The 23,084-nt window shown below is 44.4% G+C and overlaps 2 protein-coding genes across 3 annotated transcripts in view; both read right to left on the bottom strand.

Annotated features, from left to right (window-relative positions):
* Positions 1 to 517: 517 nt before the first annotated feature.
* tln1 (talin 1) overlaps positions 518 to 23,084 on the bottom strand; it is an 89,489-nt gene continuing 66,922 nt past the window's right edge. For both annotated transcript variants that reach the window (XM_054744042.2, XM_054744043.2), the window contains 21 exons: positions 22,549 to 22,689; positions 22,100 to 22,281; positions 21,799 to 21,931; positions 20,198 to 20,299; positions 19,925 to 20,095; positions 19,388 to 19,636; positions 19,037 to 19,156; positions 18,799 to 18,945; positions 18,483 to 18,649; positions 17,750 to 17,933; positions 16,747 to 16,872; positions 15,560 to 15,676; positions 14,171 to 14,356; positions 13,808 to 13,915; positions 9,526 to 9,631; positions 8,448 to 8,572; positions 8,066 to 8,191; positions 7,427 to 7,489; positions 7,164 to 7,346; positions 2,688 to 2,813; positions 518 to 1,185 (listed from right to left, as the gene is read on the bottom strand). In XM_054744042.2, the coding sequence (XP_054600017.2) occupies positions 1,051 to 1,185; positions 2,688 to 2,813; positions 7,164 to 7,346; positions 7,427 to 7,489; positions 8,066 to 8,191; positions 8,448 to 8,572; positions 9,526 to 9,631; positions 13,808 to 13,915; positions 14,171 to 14,356; positions 15,560 to 15,676; positions 16,747 to 16,872; positions 17,750 to 17,933; positions 18,483 to 18,649; positions 18,799 to 18,945; positions 19,037 to 19,156; positions 19,388 to 19,636; positions 19,925 to 20,095; positions 20,198 to 20,299; positions 21,799 to 21,931; positions 22,100 to 22,281; positions 22,549 to 22,689 (2,997 nt within the window). In that variant the 3' untranslated portion in view covers positions 518 to 1,050. The remainder of the gene's footprint in view (positions 1,186 to 2,687; positions 2,814 to 7,163; positions 7,347 to 7,426; positions 7,490 to 8,065; positions 8,192 to 8,447; positions 8,573 to 9,525; positions 9,632 to 13,807; positions 13,916 to 14,170; positions 14,357 to 15,559; positions 15,677 to 16,746; positions 16,873 to 17,749; positions 17,934 to 18,482; positions 18,650 to 18,798; positions 18,946 to 19,036; positions 19,157 to 19,387; positions 19,637 to 19,924; positions 20,096 to 20,197; positions 20,300 to 21,798; positions 21,932 to 22,099; positions 22,282 to 22,548; positions 22,690 to 23,084) is intronic.
* Positions 5,485 to 7,105, bottom strand: LOC139070295 (clumping factor A-like). The gene has a single exon (XM_070552185.1). The coding sequence runs from the start codon at positions 6,891 to 6,893 to the stop codon at positions 5,718 to 5,720; it is 1,176 nt and encodes a 391-aa protein (XP_070408286.1). The 5' UTR covers positions 6,894 to 7,105; the 3' UTR covers positions 5,485 to 5,717.

Here is a 23,084-nt window from a genome sequence, read left to right as displayed (position 1 = left end):
GCTTATAAATCTCTGTTACAGTGCTCGGCAGGTGGTACTACTGTGCACCAGCATTACCATTATGTCACCATAAAGTTAAAATGTGATCAGAAGAACAGTTTGAACGCTTTGCCGCTCTGTTCTACATGATGTCAAAGACAATGAAGCTGCTTGTGCTGGAACTTAGCGGAGTGATGAAGTTATTGCACTTCTGGGCCAGATAGGATGAGTAATACATAACAGACACTGTGTAAGCATAAACATAACGCTTTGGGTCGTAATACCGTGGTCACTGGGCTCCACAGACAGAACCCGTTTCTGTTTGCATCACTGGAGTGACTCAATAATGGCTGAGCTATCAACAGTCATTCTGATAGAAAACGATCTGACATTAAATATATGGCTTTATATCACTAAATACTAACACAAATACACACACCTCTTTAAAACAGTTTAGAGCCATTAGTAAAAAATACTGATTCCATCTAATTTGTTCTAAATCTCTTTTCATTGTATTTTCTGAGATGTAAAATTCCAACATTTCATTCAGTCCTTATTTTAGACGTTTTACTGTAAACGTAACAAAGTGAATGTTACCAAACTCCTGGCATGAGTACATAGAGGCTCTTTGGAAACGTGTTCAGACAAAAACATCAAATCAAAGAAAACTTTGCATAGATCATACAGAATCTGGCGCTGAAGCATAGATTGTACTCGGAGCCCATCTTCTCACGTGAGGGCGTAACAGTCGAGCTCGAACTGGTCCGACTTTGACATTTAACAAAGTCACGCAGCATGTACACACAAACTGCAAGGAAAGTTTTAGAAAGTATACAAACATTTTTTACCAAAAGCAATGATAATTTATTCAGCCCTTATTTAGCTTAACTCATCTTATTATTAAACGTTCTGCTCTGGAAACTTGACACCATAATTGAATAAGAAGCACCTGGACATGTTAAGGTGTGTTGCTAAAGCATTAGCCGGTGGGAAGTCCTGAGCCATCCAATGGTTGCTTCTGCGTTAGTGATGATGCCGTTTATCACTGACAACACACACGTTCACACACTCTCACTGTTCCTGTCCATCCTCTCGCAGCTCTGATGGGAGGAATTTGTACTGCTGCTGTCTGATCATGGCCAGCTTCTTCCTGGCCTCCTCCAGTTCCTTCTCCTTCCTCAGCATCTCCTCCTGGGCCGCAATAATCTGCAACATCACACCAGCCTGTCAGTGCACAAGCTCAACACACACAAGGAGCACTAAATCCAACTTGTTTCTTTCAATTGTACCTTTGATTACTCATCTATCATTTAAACCATTAACCATCAACTATAACATGTGTCCCTGTGGGATAACTAAAGGGTGGGAAGGCTTTATTTTAGACTCATGGACTTGAGTTAGTAGTTTCAAAAACTTGGTGTCCCAGATGAACCTTTCTAAAATATGATCAGATCCCTTCTGAAGAACCTGGGTGGTTGTTGAAGTGGGCAGACACTCGTTCGGATAAATCGGCAGTGGTCTCTGGTATTAAGGAAGACCTTGTGAGACATTCTCTGTTGAAAAAAGCTCCAGTGTTCTTGTTTCAGGAAGAAGTTAGCCGGAGGGGGGGGGGGGGGGGGGGGGGGGGGGTGGGGGGGGGGGATCAGCAGAATTTGGAGACTTACTAATTAATATTCATGACATTCGAACATCTCACCTCTGATTGGCCAACAGCAACATGACTATCACTGACTTAGTTTGCTCTGCAAACCGAAACGTTAGCAAAACAAGGTAAAGAACTACTCGTATTTTCTGTGTTTTAAAAGAACCAAGCCTTGCCTGTCAGGGCGCCCCAGGGCAGCTGTGGCTATATTGTAGCTCATCATCATCAGGGTGTGAATGTGTGTGTGAATGGATGAATGACACAATGTAGTGTAAAGCTCTTTGGAGTCCTCTGACGCTGAAAGGCGCTATACACGTGTGGGTCATTTATCATAAACCGTAGCTGTCTGTTGTTGCTTAACGAGCAGAAACTACCTATAAATACCCCTCCTCCCTACCTCCTGATGAGTCGTTGGTGTTGTTAGCCTCTATTGTGTGGGAGTTGCATTGATTAGACGCAGGAGGGTGTGACTTAGACTGAAACTGTTTGGGGGAAAGGTTCAGAGCTGCATTAGAGGTGCTGGAAAGATGAAACCTGAGGCCCCCCCCCCCCCCCCCCTGTTTAATGCAAGTGTTTCCAATTTTACATAGATGGCTTACTTTACTCCTCTCTCAAACCATCTATCTTCTCTGTCCAGAATGTGTACTTTGTCATCTTCAAAGGTGTGTCCTTTGTCCGTCAGGTGTAGGTGGACTGCAGAGTCTTGACCTGAAGCGGTGGCTCTCCCGTGCACTTTTGTAATTGTTTAGTTTGCCCAATGTAAAGATCTGGACAGTCCTCACTACACTGGACTGCATAAATGATGCCACTAAGCTTCTGTTTGGGTGTCATATCTTCTGAATGGACCATTTTTTTGTCTGAGAGTGTTGTTGGCTTTAAAGTTGACCAGGATGTTGTATTTGGAGAAAATTCTCCTCAGTTTCTCTGAGACTCGATGGTGCCTTTGTGCCTGTTCTCTTCTACACTATTTGCAGCTGTAGATTATTTTTCATTCCAGTGAGTAAGATTACAGAAGAATATCCAACTCTGCTGTGTAACAGCTCTGCGTTTGTGACCTTCGACCCACCTGAGCGATGCCTCCCACCATCTTACTCTTGACCACCACAGCATGGTCATCCTGAGCATCAAACGCTGCTTTCTGTGCCGCTTTCACCAGGTTGTCAGAGGCTCGCTTCACCGCGTTTCCAGCAGCCTACGGACACACACACACACACACACACACCAGAACACACATCTCAGACACAGGGTAGCAATATGAAACATAAACGCAAACCAGACTGACAGAGCTTGTCCCAAAGGGAAGAGAACAAAGGAGTAATATGAGCACAACACTGGCACTTCTAAGGGAGACTAGCAGCAGGATGCAACCAGACTGGGACTCCTGGAAAGGGAATGTTGAGGTCAGTTTATGCTCAGAGACATGCAGGACATTTTTCATTTCTGCTCAGGGCTGAAGAGGAGCTGTAAAAGGCAAAGCAGAGCTACTCTTCCCTGATTGGGCAGCTCAGCTCTAACATGACAAGTTTTCCTTTTGTGGCGCTGTGGGCTGAAATTCTCCGCTCCTGGTTCAACACTGACCGCGACAGGCAACAGGCTGTCCCTTTATAGCTGCGCTACATGGTCGCTCTGCAAACTGGGACACTCCGCATTTTAGGCGTCATCAATGACTTACTACATACAAGCTAAATCACATTAAATGTATAAAACAACCTAAACTGTTTAAACATTGACCTCCTCGAAACCATGACTTGGTTTGTGATTTAACAATAAAAACACATAAATCAGTAAATTTGATGTTCAGGAGGAAATATCAATAGAAAAAAGGAAAAGTAGGAATGACATGGCATCAGACAGCTGTTGTGTTCCTCCACATTGCCTTAGCTTTGGAACACTAGATTATCCATCCATGCATTTTCTTCTGCTTTTCAAAAATCAGGTCACAGAAGTACCAGGTCCATGGGGGTAACCCAGACCTCCCTCACTCCAGCGACATGCTGCAGCTCCTCCTGAGGGGGCTCCCAGGGTGTCCCCAGGCAAGGGAGGACTTGTATTCTCTTCAGTGAGCAGTGGCTCTGCCTCAGAGTCTCCTCCCAGTGGGATGATCCCAGAAAATCCCCAAAGGGAGGCAACCATCAGCTGGCCAAGTAAATATTCAATATATACATCAAAAGTAGGTCGCACACAGGATAGACTTTTTGGCATGCCACTTTTGACCACCCAGGCTGTCTTTATTCAATAACCTGAATGCTGCCAATAACCTTGAGTAGAGTTTATATGGTGCCTGAGCTGCAGCTTACTGTTAATTCTTGATGGTGTTTTACAATAACCCTTATATGTCTGTATATTTCATGTTACATCATCCCTCTGTGTATTTAAATATCACTGAGAGAACAATGGCTTTTAATAAAAGTGTATTAATTATGGGCCATTCCCATCTGTACCGGGTCGGCCCGGGCCGGGTAGCGTAGGTTGTTTACATATCGGGGTGGCCTGGTATTTTTCCGAGCCAACCAAGGCTCATTCTCAGCCCTCTTCTCGAGGGGGTCTGCTTCAGGCCGACCAGGGCCAACACACCCACTGCTGACAGCAGATTCACACCTTCCATTAGAGCAAGCCTCTGATTGGTGGGTAGAATCAGCCCACATGGGCTTAAGGCAAGGATGTGTGGAATCAACCGGGCTAGGCTGGGGCCGACTGGGGCTACCCGGCCCGGGCCAACCCGGTACAGATGGGAATGGCCCATTACATAATCAAAATGTCTCAGTATAACCTAAGGCCTGATGGATGGAAATGCTGGTATTAAATCACTGTTAGTTACAGCATGAATCTCATTTACGTGCACACTGCAACCCTTTGAGCATGTGTGTAGTTCTCAATAAGAGGACGGTTTAACACCAAACTGCTTCAACAGGGTTTAAGACTGTGCTCAGGGATGCTTCATGATAGCACTGGGCCAAATATACAGTTCAAAAAGTGTTAGCAACTTCAAATGAGAACATTGTGGATGTGAGACTGAGCAGATGCAGTATTAACCACTTCTGTCCCAGAAACACCAATCACCTCCTTCTACATTTGTCATGAGTCTGAGTAATTACAGCTTTAAAAAGGAACACAGCAAGGAATGGAGAGAGCATTGCTCCGAGTGTAACCATAGCTGCAGACTAATGCTTCCAGTGTCTGGTGCCATGGATGGACTGTGGATTGTTTCCAGAGCTCCTGTAGACGTAAATGTATGGGAATTACTGTGGTGGCAGCTGCAGGTCCAGAAGAGGAAGGGATAAGCCTCCGCTGATTGGAGCTGAGAATATGAGCTGCTCGGGCAGGCCAGCGTGCTCCTAGCATATGCACAGCATCAAAGATAGCACTTTTAGATGGATGCTTCAGTTACACATAAAGGTCACAACAACCCAGCAGAACCAGATTATTTCTACCACTGTGGCACTGATTTACAGACAGGTCATCAGGTAAAAAAGACTCGGCACTTACGATTTAACATCTTATTAAAACAGCTCGCTGAGTATTTAGTGTTACACAGTGCCAAGTATTCTTCACTAAACTTTATCCACTGAAAAAGTCAACTGGTTATTTCTAGAAAACATCAAACTGGGTTGATCTAATCAATTCAACATTTGCCAAAACCACATTAGCTGGTTTTCAATAAAGCAGCAATAACAAACAAAAAAGAGAGACCACTGACACGAAAAATGAATGACTTTTGTTTTTAACCATACATGGAAGTGTAAAGGAGCAGGGGGAACGACGTTCTAAGCACTAAATAGCTTGAGATCACTCCACCCCACCTAGAAGTTAGTCCCTGTTGTTGGTTACCATTTTCAAAATGTTATCTTTGACTGCCACTGAACTTTTAGACTTTTGAAAAAGTGTATTATGATCTCTAGTATTATTTTTCAAGCTGGATATTGGTGGGGACACACCACCTCCGTCCATGCCAAATCTACGCCATTGGAATCTGCCATGTAACATTTCAGAAGCAGACTGTTCAACAAACACTATCAAACAAAAGAGGCCAGCTGTTGTAAGCTGATGCTGAATGATACAGACAGAGCTGATGTCTCAAGTGTCATCAGAGCTAATATCAGACAGGGCTTGTTTCAGAGCTAACATCAGAGCTAATATCAAAGCTAACATCAGAGCTAACATCAGAGTTAATATCAGGGCTTGTTTCAGAGCTAACATCAGAGCTAATATCAGAGCTAAAATCAGAGCTAATATCAGGGCTTGTTTCAGAGCTAACATCAGAGCTAACATCAGAGCTAATATCAGGGCTTGTTTCAGAGCTAACATCAGAGCTAATATCAGGGCTAATATCAGGGCTTGTTTCAGAGCTAACATCAGAGCTAACATCAGAGTTAATATCAGGGCTTGTTTCAGAGCTAACATCAGAGCTAATATCAGAGCTAAAATCAGAGCTAATATCAGGGCTTGTTTCAGAGCTAAAATCAGAGCTAACATCAGAGCTAATATCAGGGCTTGTTTCAGAGCTAACATCAGAGCTAACATCAGAGTTAATATCAGGGCTTGTTTCAGAGCTAACATCAGAGCTAACATCAGAGCTAATATCAGAGCTAAAATCAGAGCTAATATCAGGGCTAATATCAGGGCTTGTTTCAGAGCTAACATCAGAGCTAACATCAGAGCTAGTATCAGGGCTTGTTTCAGAGCTAACATCAGAGTTAATATCAGGGCTTGTTTCAGAGCTAACATCAGAGCTAACATCAGAGCTAATATCAGGGCTTGTTTCAGAGCTAACATCAGAGCTAACATCAGAGTTAATATCAGGGCTTGTTTCAGAGCTAACATCAGAGCTAACATCAGAGCTAATATCAGAGCTAAAATCAGAGCTAATATCAGGGCTTGTTTCAGAGCTAACATCAGAGCTAATATCAGGGCTTGTTTCAGAGCTAACATCAGAGCTAACATCAGAGTTAATATCAGGGCTTGTTTCAGAGCTAACATCAGAGCTAACATCAGAGCTAATATCAGAGCTAAAATCAGAGCTAATATCAGGGCTAATATCAGGGCTTGTTTCAGAGCTAACATCAGAGCTAACATCAGAGCTAATATCAGAGCTAATATCAGGGCTAATATCAGGGCTTGTTTCAGAGCTAACATCAGAGCTAATATCAGGGCTAATATCAGGGCTTGTTTCAGAGCTAACATCAGAGCTATCATCAGGGTTAACATCAGAGCTAGGATCAGGGCTAGGACCAGAGCTACTACTGGGGCTAGTATATGAGCTAACATTGAGCATTTTCCTCCACTCTGGAGCCACAGAGATGTGACATCATTGCTTCAACATGACTGGATTGCTGTGCCCAACAATAAGCTGCCCGTTGTTGGTCCAGAACTGAAACCAGTACAACGACAGACTGTGTGTCACTGTGGAAGTCAGCAGGTCAAAACTAAACATCACTTTGTCTGTTTTTACCCATTGTTCTATTTATTTGTTGAGGTAAGTCTACTCGCCAAAGCACAAACCCAGTGTGCCTACTGTGTGGTTTAATGAGTGTGCAGAACTGACCTGGAGCCTCTTCATGGTCTGTGAATCCTGATCAGCCTTGACCTTGCAGGCCACCAGCAGCTGAGCAGTGGAGGCAGCCACCTGCTTGGCTGAAGAGATGAGCTTCTCCTCACTGGCGTGTCCCTGCACGGCAGAGTTGGCTGCCTCACACAGGTTGTTGGTGGCAGCCGCGACCATCCGGGCCTGACCAGTCAAAGCACCAGTTTTAAAGCAGGTGATTTAAAAACCTTTCCCAGAGTTTAAGCTTCAGACAGAAAACTTACAGCAGAAATCAGGCCCTGAGACCACTGTCCATCATCCACTGCATTAGCCGGGATGGCTCCAACCTGAAAACACAAAGAAGCTTGACTCACCCTGACCCATCACAGCTGGATGTTACACACAGAAATGGCAAGAATGCCTCTTTTGAATTATGCTTGTGGTAAAACTGACAGTGAACTTAAGGATATTATAAAATAAAAGAATAATAGAGAACCCCTCTGATCTCTATTAAGGTAGCGCGACTCAGGTTGCGAATGACCACAGTCACCAATTCTTGCCATGTGTCTTTGCCTATGTGTGTGTGTCTGATCTCAGAATTGTGTGTACTGAAACTCTAATTTCCCTCTGGGATTAATAAAGTATCTTTGAATTGAATTGAAGCATTAAGTACTAACCTGTAGGTACTACAATATAGAAAATGTGTTGAAATAGTGATGAATGCTCTAAGATTAGAGGTTCTGGTTGTACGTCTTTGGAGTAAATGAGCATCCAGATTTTCTTGGCTGATGAGTCGTTTTCCTGACTCTCCTACCAGTGAAATCCTTCCCGATTCTCCACACGGACAGATCTATGATTGTAGTGTGATGCAGTGCAGAAACCCACAGGTAACATGAATTGTTTCTCTTTGGGCTGTGACATACCTTCCCTTGAGCCACCAGCTCTCTCTGAGCTGCTGAAGCAGCTTTGACCAGTGCGCTTGTGGCTGCTGCGATGGACTTGGCTGCCTCCAGAATCTGTTCCTCAAAGTTCAAGCTCTCATCTGCCTCCTATTTACGAGAGGAACCAGCAGGCAGAAAACACAATGACTTAGGGCTGTGATGGACTTCAAAGGATGTCAGGAAAAAGGGGTTTAGATGGTAAAAAGCAGAGGTATTTGTGTTCACATGAACTATAAATAGAAGAAATGAAAGGCAGCAGGGTAAGGTGTGGGGGTATGTTACACACACACACACCAAGTGTAACCCTGGGGTTGGGTTAACAAATGAGGTGCGAATGCCTCTGCTCTGTAAAAGGCCTGCTAACCTTGGGTTTGGTCCTTGGCCTCAGCTGCTCTAGTTTCTTGGCAGCTGCTTCGATGGCCGCCGCTGCTCCCAATAGCTCATTCTCTGCGATGACAGTAGGATCCTCAGGGTCCACCCATTCTGTGCCTGCAGCAAACAAAAATAACACCAGCTCAATTGGTGCCAAGCAAAACACCTTTCTACTCTCTTCTGCTGAAGGCTTGGACGGAGAGCAGGACCATCCATCCCATCATAACTGGGGACACAAAGGATGTCCTGTCCAGTTAGCTCTAAAGCTGAAGAGTTAGGAGCTAAAGTATTACTGTGGTAAACAGGAGGACGTTATACTCAGTTATACTCTGATGTGGCTCCGAAATGAGAGAACACTCATTTATTTACTGAAATAAATAAACTGAAAACCACCACAGTAAGCACAAATGTGGACAAATGTGTTGGTATCCTTTGGTCAATGAGAGGAAAACCCACAATGGTCACAGAAATTATTTTTTTTAAATCAACTCATGGAACAGGCCTGGACAAAAATTATGGTACCCCTAACTTAACCTCTTGAGGCAATCACTGCTATCAAATGATTTCTGTAGCTGACAAGGAGATTTCTGCACCTCTCAGCGGGTATTTTGGCCCACTCCTCATGAGCAAACTGCTCCAGGTGTCTCAGCTATGAAGGGTGCCTTTTCCAGACGACATGCCTCAGCTTCTTCCAAAGATGCTCAATAGGATTGAGGTCAGGGTTCATAGAAGGCCACTTTAGAATAGTCCAATGTTTTCAACAATGTCTCCTTAGTCATCTTAGATGGTGCGATCTGACACTGATGCTCTTGAGATTCAAGTTCACCTTGGGTCTCTTTAGAAGTTTTTCTGGGCTCTTTTGTTACCATTCAGATTATTAGTCTCTTTGATTTGTCATCAGTGTTCCTAGTGAATAACTAACAGAAGCTACACTCCTGAGGTAATGCTGACGGACCTGCCAACATGTTGACTTTGTTGATCAAAGTTCAGGTCTGTAGACCTTCTGTTAGCTCTAAGAAAATGCATTTTGATCTGTTGGCCCTCTTGTCAGGGGTCAAAGGTTAAGATACCTTTCATGGCCTCGGCAGCCTGAATGAGCTCAGTGACAGAACCTGCCACACGTTTGGAGTAGCTGGCCAACTGCTGCTTCAAGTCGTGGGTGGGCTTCTGGATGATCTGAAGGTAGAAACAAACAAAAACACATTCAGAAAGACTCGGACACAACTGTGCTGCTGGGTTTCTGATGTAACTTGGTTACATGAAGTCATTCCATCCGAGTCTGGCAGGAAACGCTAAACGAAACGTAGTAACGTCTCCTAGGATTCGTTATTAAACAGGACAGGACCAGATGTCAGTGTGATGACATCGGGTCAGGATACGGACAGACAGAGATCAGCAAGATGGGTTTAATCAGGAATCTGCCAGTCTGAAACTCAAATATCAGAATCAGCAGGTGTGAACACACCATCGTTAAGAACTAATTTATAATAGCAACACTAGATATCCAGTGTGGACTTTAGCACTTTTTGAATCATAGTTTCCAAGTTAATTATAAATTGAAAACAAAAACATTTCAGCTCTTTACGATAAACGAGAATTAGCCCAATGTATGAGCAGGTCAGAGCTGTAGACCAATCAGAATCACTTCTGAGGGGCAGCAGAAGCTCAGGAGGTAGGGCGGGTTGTCCTGTTATCAGTGGGTGGCAGGATCAAACAAGAGAAGGCCTGCAGCATCCCTAGTCTCAGCTGGTCTCCTGTTAGAGCAGGAATATGGCCCGGGGGCCATTTTTGGCCCTCAGGAGGATTTAGTGTAGTCTCCAATTGCATTCCTAGAATGATGAACTTTGTTTCTCCAGTGGGCTGTTGATGTATATGGATACGTTCTGAATTTTATATACAGATTTGTAATGTTATGCTGACTTTGGACCAATTTTTAGGAGTACAGCTAAAAATAATACCATCATTTAGTTTTAAACAATAAAATATTACATTTTTGTGGTCTGGGAGAGGCTCTTAACTCATTAGTTTGAGAAATTCAAAACTGGAACAAGACAAACACATGCTTTTAACGAGACGGTGCTCTGAGTGAGCCTTTCTCCAGCTTGATGGATGAAATAAGATCCACCTGCCCTCCGTAGGGCCATGGAGGGGGGGGGGGGGCTACAAGATAATTTGCCATCTTATACTGCAGCTCAAACTGTCATCAGCTGGAGGAGACAGAAACATTAAACTTCATACAACAGCTGGAAATGATGTGCAGATGCCTGAGAAGAAATCTGAATGGCGGGGCACCCTGGGGTGAATCTGAGCTTTGTAAGCTCTCCATGTCTCACCTGACCGGACCTGATGACACACTTGGGTGTTTGGAGGCAGAGCTTTCAGGTTTCAGGCTGGATCCACAACAGAAAAATCCACAGCTTAGCAGACACTTAAGAAGTTATTTTCTCTTCCAGTTTCAAAGGTAAAATTAGAACCAGTGATGGCTCCATAAAGTTGTCCGGCTGCTGGGAGCGATGAGATGTTTCTCTATAACAGAACTCTGAAAGGACCAAGGGAGCGGAGGTGGCTGAACGGGGGGAACGGTTGTGGTGGGAGGTTTGATCCCAGGTTGTGTGTCAAAGTACTCTTAGGCTACATGGAAGATGTTGTTGCTTCGCTGATCTGGTTCCTTTTATCAAAACAACATCACAAAATGTCTTGATGCTAATTCAATCCATTCATCTGGAATTAAAGAAGCCTGCTGGGGGAATATGGATGCCTCACCCCCAAGGGGACAGAAAGCTGCTCTCACATGACCCAACCTGTTGCTGCTGACTGTTGACCTCACTCTGTCTTAGATGGACAGAAGTATTCACGTTGGAGAAGTGTGAGACAGGTGCAGGGAGTTAGCAGGGCTCAGCCTCTAGCTTTACTCAGATGTGCTGTCAGAATAAAACTGATATTACAGCAGAGGAACGCTTAAGGAGGGCCAAACAAAAACACGCCAACAGCCCGACGGGTGGGGTCACACCGGTGCTACCGACACAGTGTGTCAAACACAAACTAGTGAGTTCTACCAGAGGTGAAGTGGCGTTGAAGGAATTCAAGTCACTGATTGATCATTGAATCAAACACAAACCGAGTGAGTAGTTAATGTTAAACTAACAAGCAGGCTGGGGTTCGCTCTGTAAGACTCGGGTTCAACAGCGTTAGAAACACGGGCCTGTTACGCCGTCTCTGTGTACATAAATACAATAGCAGCCAGTAATAAACACCTGTAGCCATGGTGACGTGGACAAACAGCAGACAGCTCAAAGGTCAGAGGTCATGAGCCTCAGGGCATTTTAGACTGTTAGCTCAGCAAACTCACAGCTCAGATGCTTTGTGCAGGGATGGTGTGATATGAAACAGTCACAGTATCATTTACACAATGCAGCTCCACACTTGTGCACGCCACTCATGCAGTGTACTCACCGGCTAGCACCAACACCGGTGAGTTCAGGCATCAGGACAGAGACAGAAAGATAACATGAGATGCTTGTGGGCTTGATCTGCTTGAGCACATCTACATCAGCTTTGTTTTAGGTGTGTTTAAACCATTGACTGTAATATAATGGATGGTCCCTCTGCGTCATCACCCGTAGGTTTCTGAAGAGCTAAACTAAAGACCAGTAGGCATTCAAAAAAAAATCACTCCCCTCAGAGTTGTCAAGGCCGTAAGCATGTTCATTTCTGCTGTGAGCTGGCATTTTTGACTTTCGACAGGCGGAGTTTTCGCCTTGGTTTAAAGGGAGACTAGGCAGTTTTGGCTTGTTTTAGCACCCCCTAGTGTCCGTTTGTAGAACCAAAAGCAAAATTTATCGCCTCACTGTGCACTCGTCTTTTTAACAGCTTAATCTAACAGCTGAAACATCTCCCCAGCCCTCAGTGTCTACAGGAATGGTCCATCACTAAATTAAACAAATCAGCTGTGTTCATGATCTAAAACATGCAAAGCGCTGGAAGCTAACCGTAGCACCAGGTATGTCAGCTGGAACATTCCGGCCACAGGGGGGTGCTAGGGGCTAGGTGGCCTTTCATTAGCCCTGTAAAAGGACATTTTAGCACATACTGGCTGAAGAAAATTATTTAAAAATATGAAAACTTGCATAGTGTCTCTTTAAATATGTTTAATTCATAAAAAACATTTTTCTCTAGAACTCACAAGAGATCTGACATCCTGCGTTAAGTACAGAATATTCATTAGTCTGTGAGCAGAAATGTGGTCAGAATCTCTGAATTATTTATTGACATCTGCAAACACCTGCACCAAAAACACACATCAAATGTATTTTGACGGATGTTTCAGATAAACTTTGTGAAAACGTTCCAGCTAAAGATCCACATAATGGCCACTGGATCCGAACCCATCTGTTAACCCCGTATCTGAGCGTCCACTCTGACAAACCGGAGACGGCGCCTATAAGGGAGTCTCCAGAATACCTCAATATGTTATCAAGGCTTCCTTTGGTTAGCTTTAAGGCCTCGGTTCCATGTTGCTAGAGTTTTTATAATTTTTTTTATTTTATTTTATTTTTTTCAAAAAATGGCACAGAGGATCTTGCTTGGTCTAGTCAGAAACTGTAGGTTCACCAAATTGCCCAAAACACTAGAATAAAGTATAAATAGATATTTGAGACATAAATAACACTTTGTGCTCCAAATCTGTGCAGTGGTCATAACTTCTTAATGCCATATGTCCCATGTGACTTGGTCGGATAGAAAACTCGTCTAAAAGGTTTTGTACGCATGAATTCAATGTGATCCCAACTGAACATTTGTGTGTTTTCTCGTCTCCCACTCTTTGCCTGCTGCCCGGCCCTCTTAGACTCTGCCTTTAGGTTTGAACCAGATTCAGTCACTCAGAGGAGTCTAAACTAAAACCCACAGGCTATCACATGAAGAAAAAGCGGATTCTCTCAGAAACCAAAGTGAAAACATGGCTGCTGAACAGACTTACTGGGACCCCATCTCTTCATCTCTAGTGAGTTGTTTATGTTGACGGGTTCTGATTAAAATCTTCTTTTGCACCATCATTACCAGCAGAAGGTGTGTTTTCTTAGCCTGGCAAGCCAGACTAAATAAATGTATTATTTACAAACTTTGCAAAGCAAGAATTTGGTCTAGTTCACTAGGCTAGTGTTTTCTTTTACTTTGCATAGAGTCATGAAACCAGTAAAGGCATGAATCCATCTGCTGCTCAAACCTAGTGAGTGGTTTGGTTTCGGGACGACACTCCTGCTGTACTCTGAGGTGCGACTCTGCAACAAGTTCCGACGTTCCTACTTGTCTGAAAATCTCCAAAACAAACTGTAGGAAAGAATGAGGTCTCACCACCAACACGTGTTCGAGCAGCCCCAGATATCCAGTAGCACATTCTTTGCCGTAACGAAGAGCTCGCATCTGGACCTCCATGCCGACGTCTTGGTGATGAGCAGCTTCCTGAAAACACACAGATGGACAGATTTGATTTAGAACTGGCTTTATTCTTTTGTTCTTTGTAATTTATGTACAATGAAACTACTAATCTATTCAAAATTATCCTCCAGGATTCTGTCCTGCTGCACATCTACATTTAAACAGTGTTGGCTTGTTGATTTTCATTGTTGAATGAGAAATCCCGGTGCATGCATGGTAACGTAGACCCAGCACAGAGCAGCCTGTACCACTGAAGCTGATCGCAAACTCCCAGCATACCTTGCAGGAGTGCAGCATGTCAGCAATAGCCCTTCTGCTGAGGTTGGCTGTGGCGATGATATCCTCCTGACGACAGGAATTCCCAGCAGCCACTGCTTTTGCCGTTGCCACGGTGATCCCTTTTGTCATGCGAATGAACTCCTCTGGTGTGGTGGTCTTTGGAGGTGGGTCAGAACTGCAGAACACCTGCGTGGCAAAACCAGAACTGTTAGTTCTCTACAGGGCTGCTCAATTAATCAAATTTTAATCCCAATTATGATCGGAGTTTTTAACGATTATAAAAACACAACAAGCCGATTATTTGCTCCTCCCTCTTGCGCTGCTCTGAGTTGAAAATCAAGCGCTCCCCCACAGTGTTGCCAACTTAGCGGCTTTGTCGCTATTTCGGACAGCTTTTCAGACCCCCTTGTTTACTTTCTAAATCCTAAACAACCTAGAAACATCTCTGATAACCCTTAGCTACTTTCTGGATAACTGTAGTAGACATTCCCTGCAGGTTAGCAAAACACAGCCTGTGTTCCAGGGTGTAACTTAGGACATTAGGAAGGGGATGTAGCGTTGTGTCGGTCGCGAAAAAACGGCTCCCAGAGCCGGCTTCCTCCTGGATTAGCCAGAGTGAGAGACAAACACTGTACCCGCAGGCTCCTGAGCAGCTAAAAACGGCAAAATGTGCATGTGCGGTGGTAAACGCAGCTTGCCCCTAATTGCAGTGAGACCGGGTTGGGAGGTGGGGGGGGGGGGGTTGCAGCGCACCTTCGATCGCTGCCTGGGACAATTTTACATTAACTGATGGGACCTATAGATAAATAGTTTACAAATAAGTTGGAAAATAGATTATAGAAAATAGAAATAATTTACTCATGCTGATAAATATTAATTCATCTCTCTGAGCGATACGTTGCCACACTCCTACAGCACCGCTGGAGAGGACTAAACGATTATTATGCAACATTCTGTGAACTTGACTAAAACAATAATGTTTGTGGGTTTTTATTTATTCTATATTATAAATACACTGTATAATTGTATTTGCAAGATATTGGTTGGGTATTTGGGTCTGCAGTAGGTAACCTTAAATGAGTCAAACCTCAGCCTAAACCCTTTGGGTCATAAACCATAAGCAGGTGTATTTTTATACTAGGAATCAGGAGTTGCTTTTGTGATTATCTCGTTTCTTTTTCTTATTTATTCTTGTCCTGATTGTGCCCTGTACAATTTTATGACAGAATAAAACAAATCAAATCAACACTAATTAAAAAATCGTCTTAAATAACCGAGATCTCAGTTTCAGTCACAATAGCCGTGATTATTATTTTTGCCATAATCAAGCAGCCCTAGTTCTCTAAGAACCAACCAAGTCATTTTCACAGCAGCAGTGTGAGAACTCACAGTCAGCTCCTGTTTGATGTGTTCTATGGTGGCCTCCAGCGCCCGCGTTCCTTTGGTGGCTTCGTCCTCCACCGCCTTCACGGTCTTCAGCAGAGATGTTACGTTGGTCACCATCACCTACAGGGTCAAGTCAGAGGAACCGTCATAACATAACAGCTGATTGTGGCATCTATCCATATTACGTACACTACCCCATCATTCCTTAGAAGAGTCAATCTCCCCCACTGCCTTTCAGGTCAGTTTTAAACTAAAATTATTTTATTAATTCAGTCTCATTTTAAACATAACTTATGGACAATCTCACGTGATCAGTTATCCTTCGGTCATCATACTTTAGCTCAATGACTGAGTTAGACACATTGAAAGGTCTGTTAATGTTAATCAGCTGTAGCAGCCATCTTTAACCTGACTGACTCACCCCGGCTTTCCACGGGAGCCGTCAGCAGCACGTTACTGCAGCAGCACGTCATATCTGCTGATAGGAACCGCTGAGGTCAACAGAACCTTTTCCACTGGAGCCGTCAGCAGCGCGAGTCGGCCGCATCTCAGGAGCAGCATGTCGCGACCTTTACGCGCCGGTTCTATTTTCTAAGCGCGACGCCTCTGAAACGGGTCAAGTTCGACATTTTTGGGGAAGGAAAGACAGGAAATCGGACGCGGAAATGGAGAGAAGCTACCGAGATTTTCAGAATAAAGAACGTACTGTTTTCCGGTTGCTTTACTTTTAAAAAAGGTTACTAACTGTGCGTCCCCGTGAGAAGTTATCACCTAGCTAGCGGTCTCCTTTGTTTTTCAGGTCCGTATTGGCGATTATAAAACGGACAGAACATAAAACACAAACCATGTTGTAGTTTTCTCCTGCTTGTTGTTGTGTTTACTGACGAAGTCACCCGTGTGACTTCGTGCTCTGTTGGTGACAGCTGCTGCCCTGCTGCTTCGCGTCTCGTGGGAAGGGCCAAGCAGCAGCTTACGCGAGCAAGACGTGCTGCTGACGGCTCCCGTGGAAACCCGGGGTTAGTTTATTTGTATGTTTCTGATGGACGTGGAGGTAGTTATTTCTATGTCTGCACTATTATATCTGTTGAGGCTGGAGGGTCTGTGTGAGTTTTAGTGATGTATAAAGGAACATTCAGTTCTAGGAGCACAGTTACTGAATCCTATGGGGTGGTGGGGTTTGTGTATCCGACCTTTGCCGAGCTCTTCAACTGAAGCATGCTGGGGTCATCATGAGGTTTTCCTGCTGCTGCTTTAGTAGCACTGATTAGGTTGCCCAGAGCTTTGGCCACATCCTTCACAGCATTGATCAAGACCACCTGAGAACAGAACATGACAGAGACAGACGAGCTTTCATAAGTGGAGGTAAAACTCTCCCAGTTGTAAAAACGACATAAAATGGTGTCGTTACAGTGCCAGTTACTCACATCTCAGGTTTCTGAGGGAGAATTATATCATTTTATCCAGAGGCGCCCCTACAGCTAATCTCTGCTGCAAATAACCTTCAATGTAAGTAACTATGACATGAGTTTTAGTTTTTGCATGAACCTGCTTTGAAATATTTGTGATTAGAGTTGGTTTAAGAAAGCTAAACAACTGTATCTGGTCCATCAGCTCACCTGTCCTGTCAGAAAGAACCAGTCACTGGTCTGATTCTGGGAAGAGCTGCTGAGTGGATGCACTACTAAACCTTGTGTCTACTTTAATCCAGCTCTTATATCCTTCTGAAGCTGTTTGTGTTACCTGAATAGAAGTCCCAAATCTTGTCGTCAAATCCTCAATAACGTGGAAGCTTTAAGCCTTCAAACAGACATTTATAGGGAAACTAGGTGGTTTTGGATTGCTTTTAGCACCCCTCAGGGTCCGTTTGTAAAACCAGAAGCTAAACTTTTAATTTTTATGTAGAATATTTATTAAAGGACACTTAGCAGTTTTGCTTGCTTTTAGCGCCACCGAATCAGCATTCTCCGTACTCTCCTCTCAAAACTATCCCTGGTGCACTGAGAGTCCATATAAATAATATCATACAATTAGAAACAAGATCTTGTTTTGGGCTTCCCCTGGGTTTCTTAGTTGAGGGCTTCTAGGGGAGCACATCACCCTTTCAGGGGAGCCAGGCTCCCCTCAGCTCCCTCATTAATCAAACCCTGACCATGGGGTTTTATAAGGAGAACAGATCAGTGTATAAAGTCTCACTTGTGTCTCGGGATCCTCAGAACCCAGGCTGGCTGCTCCCAGTTTGACCACATCAGCCAGTTTGGTGATAGTGGAGACTGAGGACTGGGCAGCTTGTGCCAGTTTCTCCTGACTGGCTCCAGCTCCAGACACCAGCAGTTTGGTGTCCTCCACTAGAGCCTTGGCAGTCTTCAAAATGCATTCTCTGGAAAAATAAAAGCACATCAAAGGTCACTGGTAACAGTACAAGGTGGGAAACTATAAAGATTCAAACGGCAGTAACACTTCTGATCTTCACACTTGATGTGGTTTGGAAGGAGACTCCATTGTATTTGAAGTCTTGAAGACTGAGTGGCCGGAGTCGTTTACTACCAGTTTCTTTAGCTGATGAAATTAGCTAATTTTGGCTTTATTGTAGAAAACACAGCACTGGTTTTAATAGAGGTTCTGCCAGATCCTGGGATGCTTATGGACAAAGAGCAGAGAACAGCTCAAAGCTTTTTCATCACTACACCACTAGAGCAGGCTCTGATACACCGCAAACTACCAGACAGAACTAACCAGAGCCGCGTTCTCTTTCCGTTCAGTGTTGGTGGTAGTTCAGGCCCAACCCAAGCCTTTACCCAGGGGTCTGACAGAGGCCAACAACAGAAGTGTTTGACTAGGACTCAGTGGCACATTATTCAGATACTTTAGTGTAAACACACTGAGTAACAGTTCCTGTGATCATGTATTACAGAACAACGGTCACTACCTGTGGTCTGCAAAGGTCTCAGCATTCTCTCGGTTCAGAGTGCCAGCTGTGGCAAACATGATGGTGGTGTCGAGGTCAGCGATGATTCCAGACACAGCGCTGGCGGCTGTGATACAGGCCTGAGTGCCGCGATTACCGGCCTGGAGGGACGCCAGCACATGGGAGACCTGCAAAGACCAGTGAGTATAAAGACTTGCATCACTAAAAAATTCATGTTCAACTTGATGCAATAAACTGTAAATAAATGAAGCCAAGAAGCTCCAAGAAAAGTCTCGTTTAGTTTAGAAACATTCTTTAAACGCCTGATTGTTCTGACCTTCTCAGAGACTCTGCGTGCGCTTTCAATCAGCTCCTTTTTAGTGAAGGAGTCATTGGGGCTGCACTGTAGAGCTCCAGCCTTGGTCACCAAACCTGTACAGGAGAAACCCAACTCCCCCACCTGCTTCTTAATGTGAGAACCAATCTGGAAAACAATAATATAACAGTAAAAAACAAAAGAATGCACGTGAAACTAGCACTGATTCTTGCTTACAACAGCAGAAAATGTTCCTTACGTCATCGTTTTCTGCTGTAAGAGCTGCATATTTGGCCTCATTTGCAAGATTTCCAAAGTTATTGGTGAGTTGGTTGGCCAATCCTCCGAGATCATCTGGGTTGGTGTTGGACTTGGTCACCTAAAGAAACCGACGGGTTACTGGTTATACAGGCATCAGTCCCGACCAGTTAAAGCTTGAAAACACACGTTTCTGCTTTTGAGTGCAAACTTTACCTCCTTGCATATTAATTACTGGTACATTTAGAGATTTTTTCCTAAATTTGCAGGAGGTGTAGATGCTTATTTAATCACCTGGTCAGTTATTGTAAGATTAACGAAAACAAAACATTTGAAATAATCTCTTTTGTACCATCTCTTGCACGGTGACAGCAATGGCTTTAGCTGTCTTAACCATGGTAGTCTGGTAGTCCACAAAGGTACCATCCGGTTCTTGCACCGTTGTGTCTTCCATCTTATTGATAGCATCATTGATGGAGTCCACCATCCCGCCTACAGCACCTGCTGCACCAGCAGCCTCAGCCAGTGTAGCTCCCAGATCGTCCACGGCTTCTTTCATCATCTGCACCGACTCCTCCAGGGCATCCTGCATGTGCGCTGCCTGGGGAACAGAAACACACCTGAGCAGCTGACATTAAAAGAGTCAACATGTCACCCTAACTAATCCGCAGCGGGTGGGTGCAACAATTCTAGGATTTCTACTTTGACCGAACCAAAGCTATACGATGCTAGTGAGATCACATCCTGGTCTGAAAGTGTTAAGTGAAGAAGACAAGGCAGCTTTCAGTTCCACCTGTAGGTATTTAAAAACTGGAGTAGGACTAAAGGTATGCACCTGGAAATACCACACAGACACAGGAAGCCATTGTTTCAGAGTGGCTTACAGTACCTTGGGGTTTCCTCCAGCTTCCTTGGCTGTGTAGAGCATCTGCAGGGCAGACTCTGCCAAGGTCTTGGTCTGGTCTAAGACAGCCATCTGCTGCTGGCTGGTGAGGATCTTAGAGGCTGTGTCAATGGCTGCCATGATCAGGGGCTCAAAGTAGCTGGCCATCTGAGACACCTGTTCAGGTGCAGCAAACATTTGATGCATTAGTCCAAGTTCAAAGCCAATTCTGAAACAGAAGAGGAATGCACAGCTGCAGTGAGTTATAGCAGGCTTTACCTTGTGACCAAGCTGTGATGCTTCTGATCGAGCCGCTATAGCCACAGGATCGATCAAGTTACTGATCTCATGAACGGAGGCTGCCATCTGCTCATGAAGAGTCTGAAACACACAAACACACACTGTAAGCTGGTTCAGGTCACTGATACAAACATGGGTCAGCCTCTTATAATCTCTGTAACCTCTGTTTACCCGGCGACCAATCAGATGGCCCTTACACACCAGCATCAGCTCCACTCTGCCTGGACCAGGTTGGGAGTGTTCTCATTTAGGTAGCCTTGAATTCTCCCTAGCGCAACTGGCCGTCTTTTCAGCCCTCTTCCCGAGGCGGTCTGCCTGGAGCGGACCAGGGCAGACACGCCCACTGCTGACTGATTGGCCGGCTCAAAATCATGTGTACCATTAGTGGGAGCCTCCAATTGGCAGACAGAATCAGCCAGCGGGGGCATCCCGCATGCACGATTTATTATCATTCTGTATGCTGTGGAGTTAACGAGCCCCTGACTGAAGTAGGTTTTACTCACGACTGGAGGAGGCACACACAAACACACGGAGTGCTCCTAGACACAGCAAAGCAGGATGCAAAATCAGAGACAGAGTCTCCAAAAGCAAGACTGCTCAGGCCACTCTTATTTATAACAGCCACACCGCCGACTCCTCTGTGCTCTCTTGCCCCGCCCACGTGCTCAGAGATGTACTTATGACATCACAGGCCACAGACGACTATGTGCTGGATCACGTCTAGATTCCTAAGGCAATGTGGAACGAACGCGGCCAGGCTGGGGCGGGCGGGGCACAGTGGAGTGGAGACGATGCAAGTGTGTAAGTGGAAAGAGGAGTTAGAAACCAGCAACCAGAGTTACATCAGGGATTATCCCTGAAATACTGTAGCTCCTGAAAGCTAACACAGATTTTTCTGAACTAGTTCTGCTTTACTTTACAATCTGGTTTTGTTACAGTGCAAAATATCAGGATTGCAGATCACTGAAGTTAGTTAGAGTTCAAGTCTTCATTACAGCATCACATGAAAACCAGAGTAGAATCCCACATCTAACAGGACTTCTTCTGTCAGTAACTCATTAACAAACAATATTTACAAGGACGTTTCCAGATCGTCTTTCTACATTTACGGGATTCTAGATTTCCTTGAGAGAATTGCAGGTCATTCTAAAAATGTGAACAACAAAAGATCACTCATTTGTTGCTGGGGTGCCTCACACTTCCAAAACTTGTCTCAGTTGCTGTAAAAGTTAGTTCTCATGAAATGCACAAAACAAATGACCTGCTTTATGAACATAAAATAAAGCCAGTCCTTTGAGAATGGAGCTCCAGGCAGAAAGCCTGGTGCTCTGATAACCAGCATGAGACACTGAAGTTCGTTGGAAGTCACAGAACACCAGGGTAAAGAAACTTGATGCATTAAAATGTCTGGGAGTCTGAGGACATAAGTAGGTGTTAATGTTTTTTTAAAAGGTGAACAGAGATAATAAAGGGGATTAAGAATTTGGGGCTGAACAGAGCGGTTAAACCAGGTCCTCAAAATTTTTTACCAAAACCAGGATTTTCCTCTAAAGCAGAGTGAAGTTAAACTTGATATTTACCTCCATGGAAATGTCTTCACGAGGTGTTAGCTGCTGGCTAATGGCAGCAAGTGAGGCATGGTCAACCTTCCGGATGCAACCGTTCAGCACCTCAATAGCATCATCACATTCTCTCTGGCCAGGGGCTTTTTCCCTGGGAAAGGACAAAACAATCGGCTGTAATAAAACTAGACTACCAGAGTCATGACACAGCCCAAGATCGTCACCTGTAACCTTACTGTATTTGAACCTTAATGGGGTGAAGATGAGGGCATTCTATGGCAATCCCATGTGAGGCAGCTCAGCACAGAGGAGCACTTACCTCATGTTGGTGATGAGCTTCTTAATGGAGTCAGACACAGTTCTGGAGTGTCCAGCCAGAACGGACCACTTAGGTGGGTCTTTGGGGTTGACAGCGAGAGAGCGTGCGGTCTGAATCAAGCCAGTCGAACTCTCCAGCATTGTCTGAGCTGCTGCCAAAATGGGCTCCATGGCTGCACGACCCTGAAGGGCGAGAAAGGACATCGCGTTGCTGATGTGTGAATGTTTCAGCTGTCAGTAAATACTTTAATAATATAACTCCATGTAAAGAACGGAACCCCAAATTCTCTCCAGTTTCACGAGCCATTTTATTGTCGTTATTCTGCTTTGGTTGTTGTTTCTGCTGTTGTGAAGCAGCATGACACGTTGTTTTGAAGATTTATCTTCAGTCCTTATTTCATTTGTTTTCATGTTGGAAGAAACATGTGAGGTGGATTTGGGAGCACTAACCTCAGGACTGATCTGCGCAGGAATGCTTGCGAACTCTGGGTTGGAGGCAAATGCCGTCAGGTTGTCTACAGCTTCGATCAGAGGACCAGTGGCAGATCTGCACTTCTCTCTGTTCTCCTGATTAAAAGCTCCATCTAAAGCCTGCAGAGGGGACAGATTAGTATCAGAACCTTCCAGAATACTGTGTTTAATTCAATTCAATTCAATTTTATTTATATAGCGCCAAATCACGACAAGAGTCATCTCAAGGCACTTCACATAATAAACATTCCAATTCAGGTCAGTTCATTAAGCCAATCAGAAAAATAAATGTTTCCTATATAAGGAACCCAGCAAATTACAGCAATCCTCATACTAAGCAAGCATATAGCAACAGTGGAGAGGAAAACTCCCTTTTAACAGGAAGAAACCTCCAGAGAATCCTGGCTCAGTATAAGCAGCCATCCTCCACGACTCACTGGGGACCGAGAAGACAGAGCACACACGCACGCACACACACACACACACACACACACACACACACACACACACACACA

This window comes from Nothobranchius furzeri, chromosome 6, assembly GCF_043380555.1.
Source record: "Nothobranchius furzeri strain GRZ-AD chromosome 6, NfurGRZ-RIMD1, whole genome shotgun sequence".
NCBI classification, from domain to species: Eukaryota; Metazoa; Chordata; class Actinopteri; order Cyprinodontiformes; family Nothobranchiidae; genus Nothobranchius; species Nothobranchius furzeri.
The sequence above is the reverse complement of the archived record's forward strand: the minus strand, read 5'-3'. Positions and strand labels throughout refer to the sequence as shown.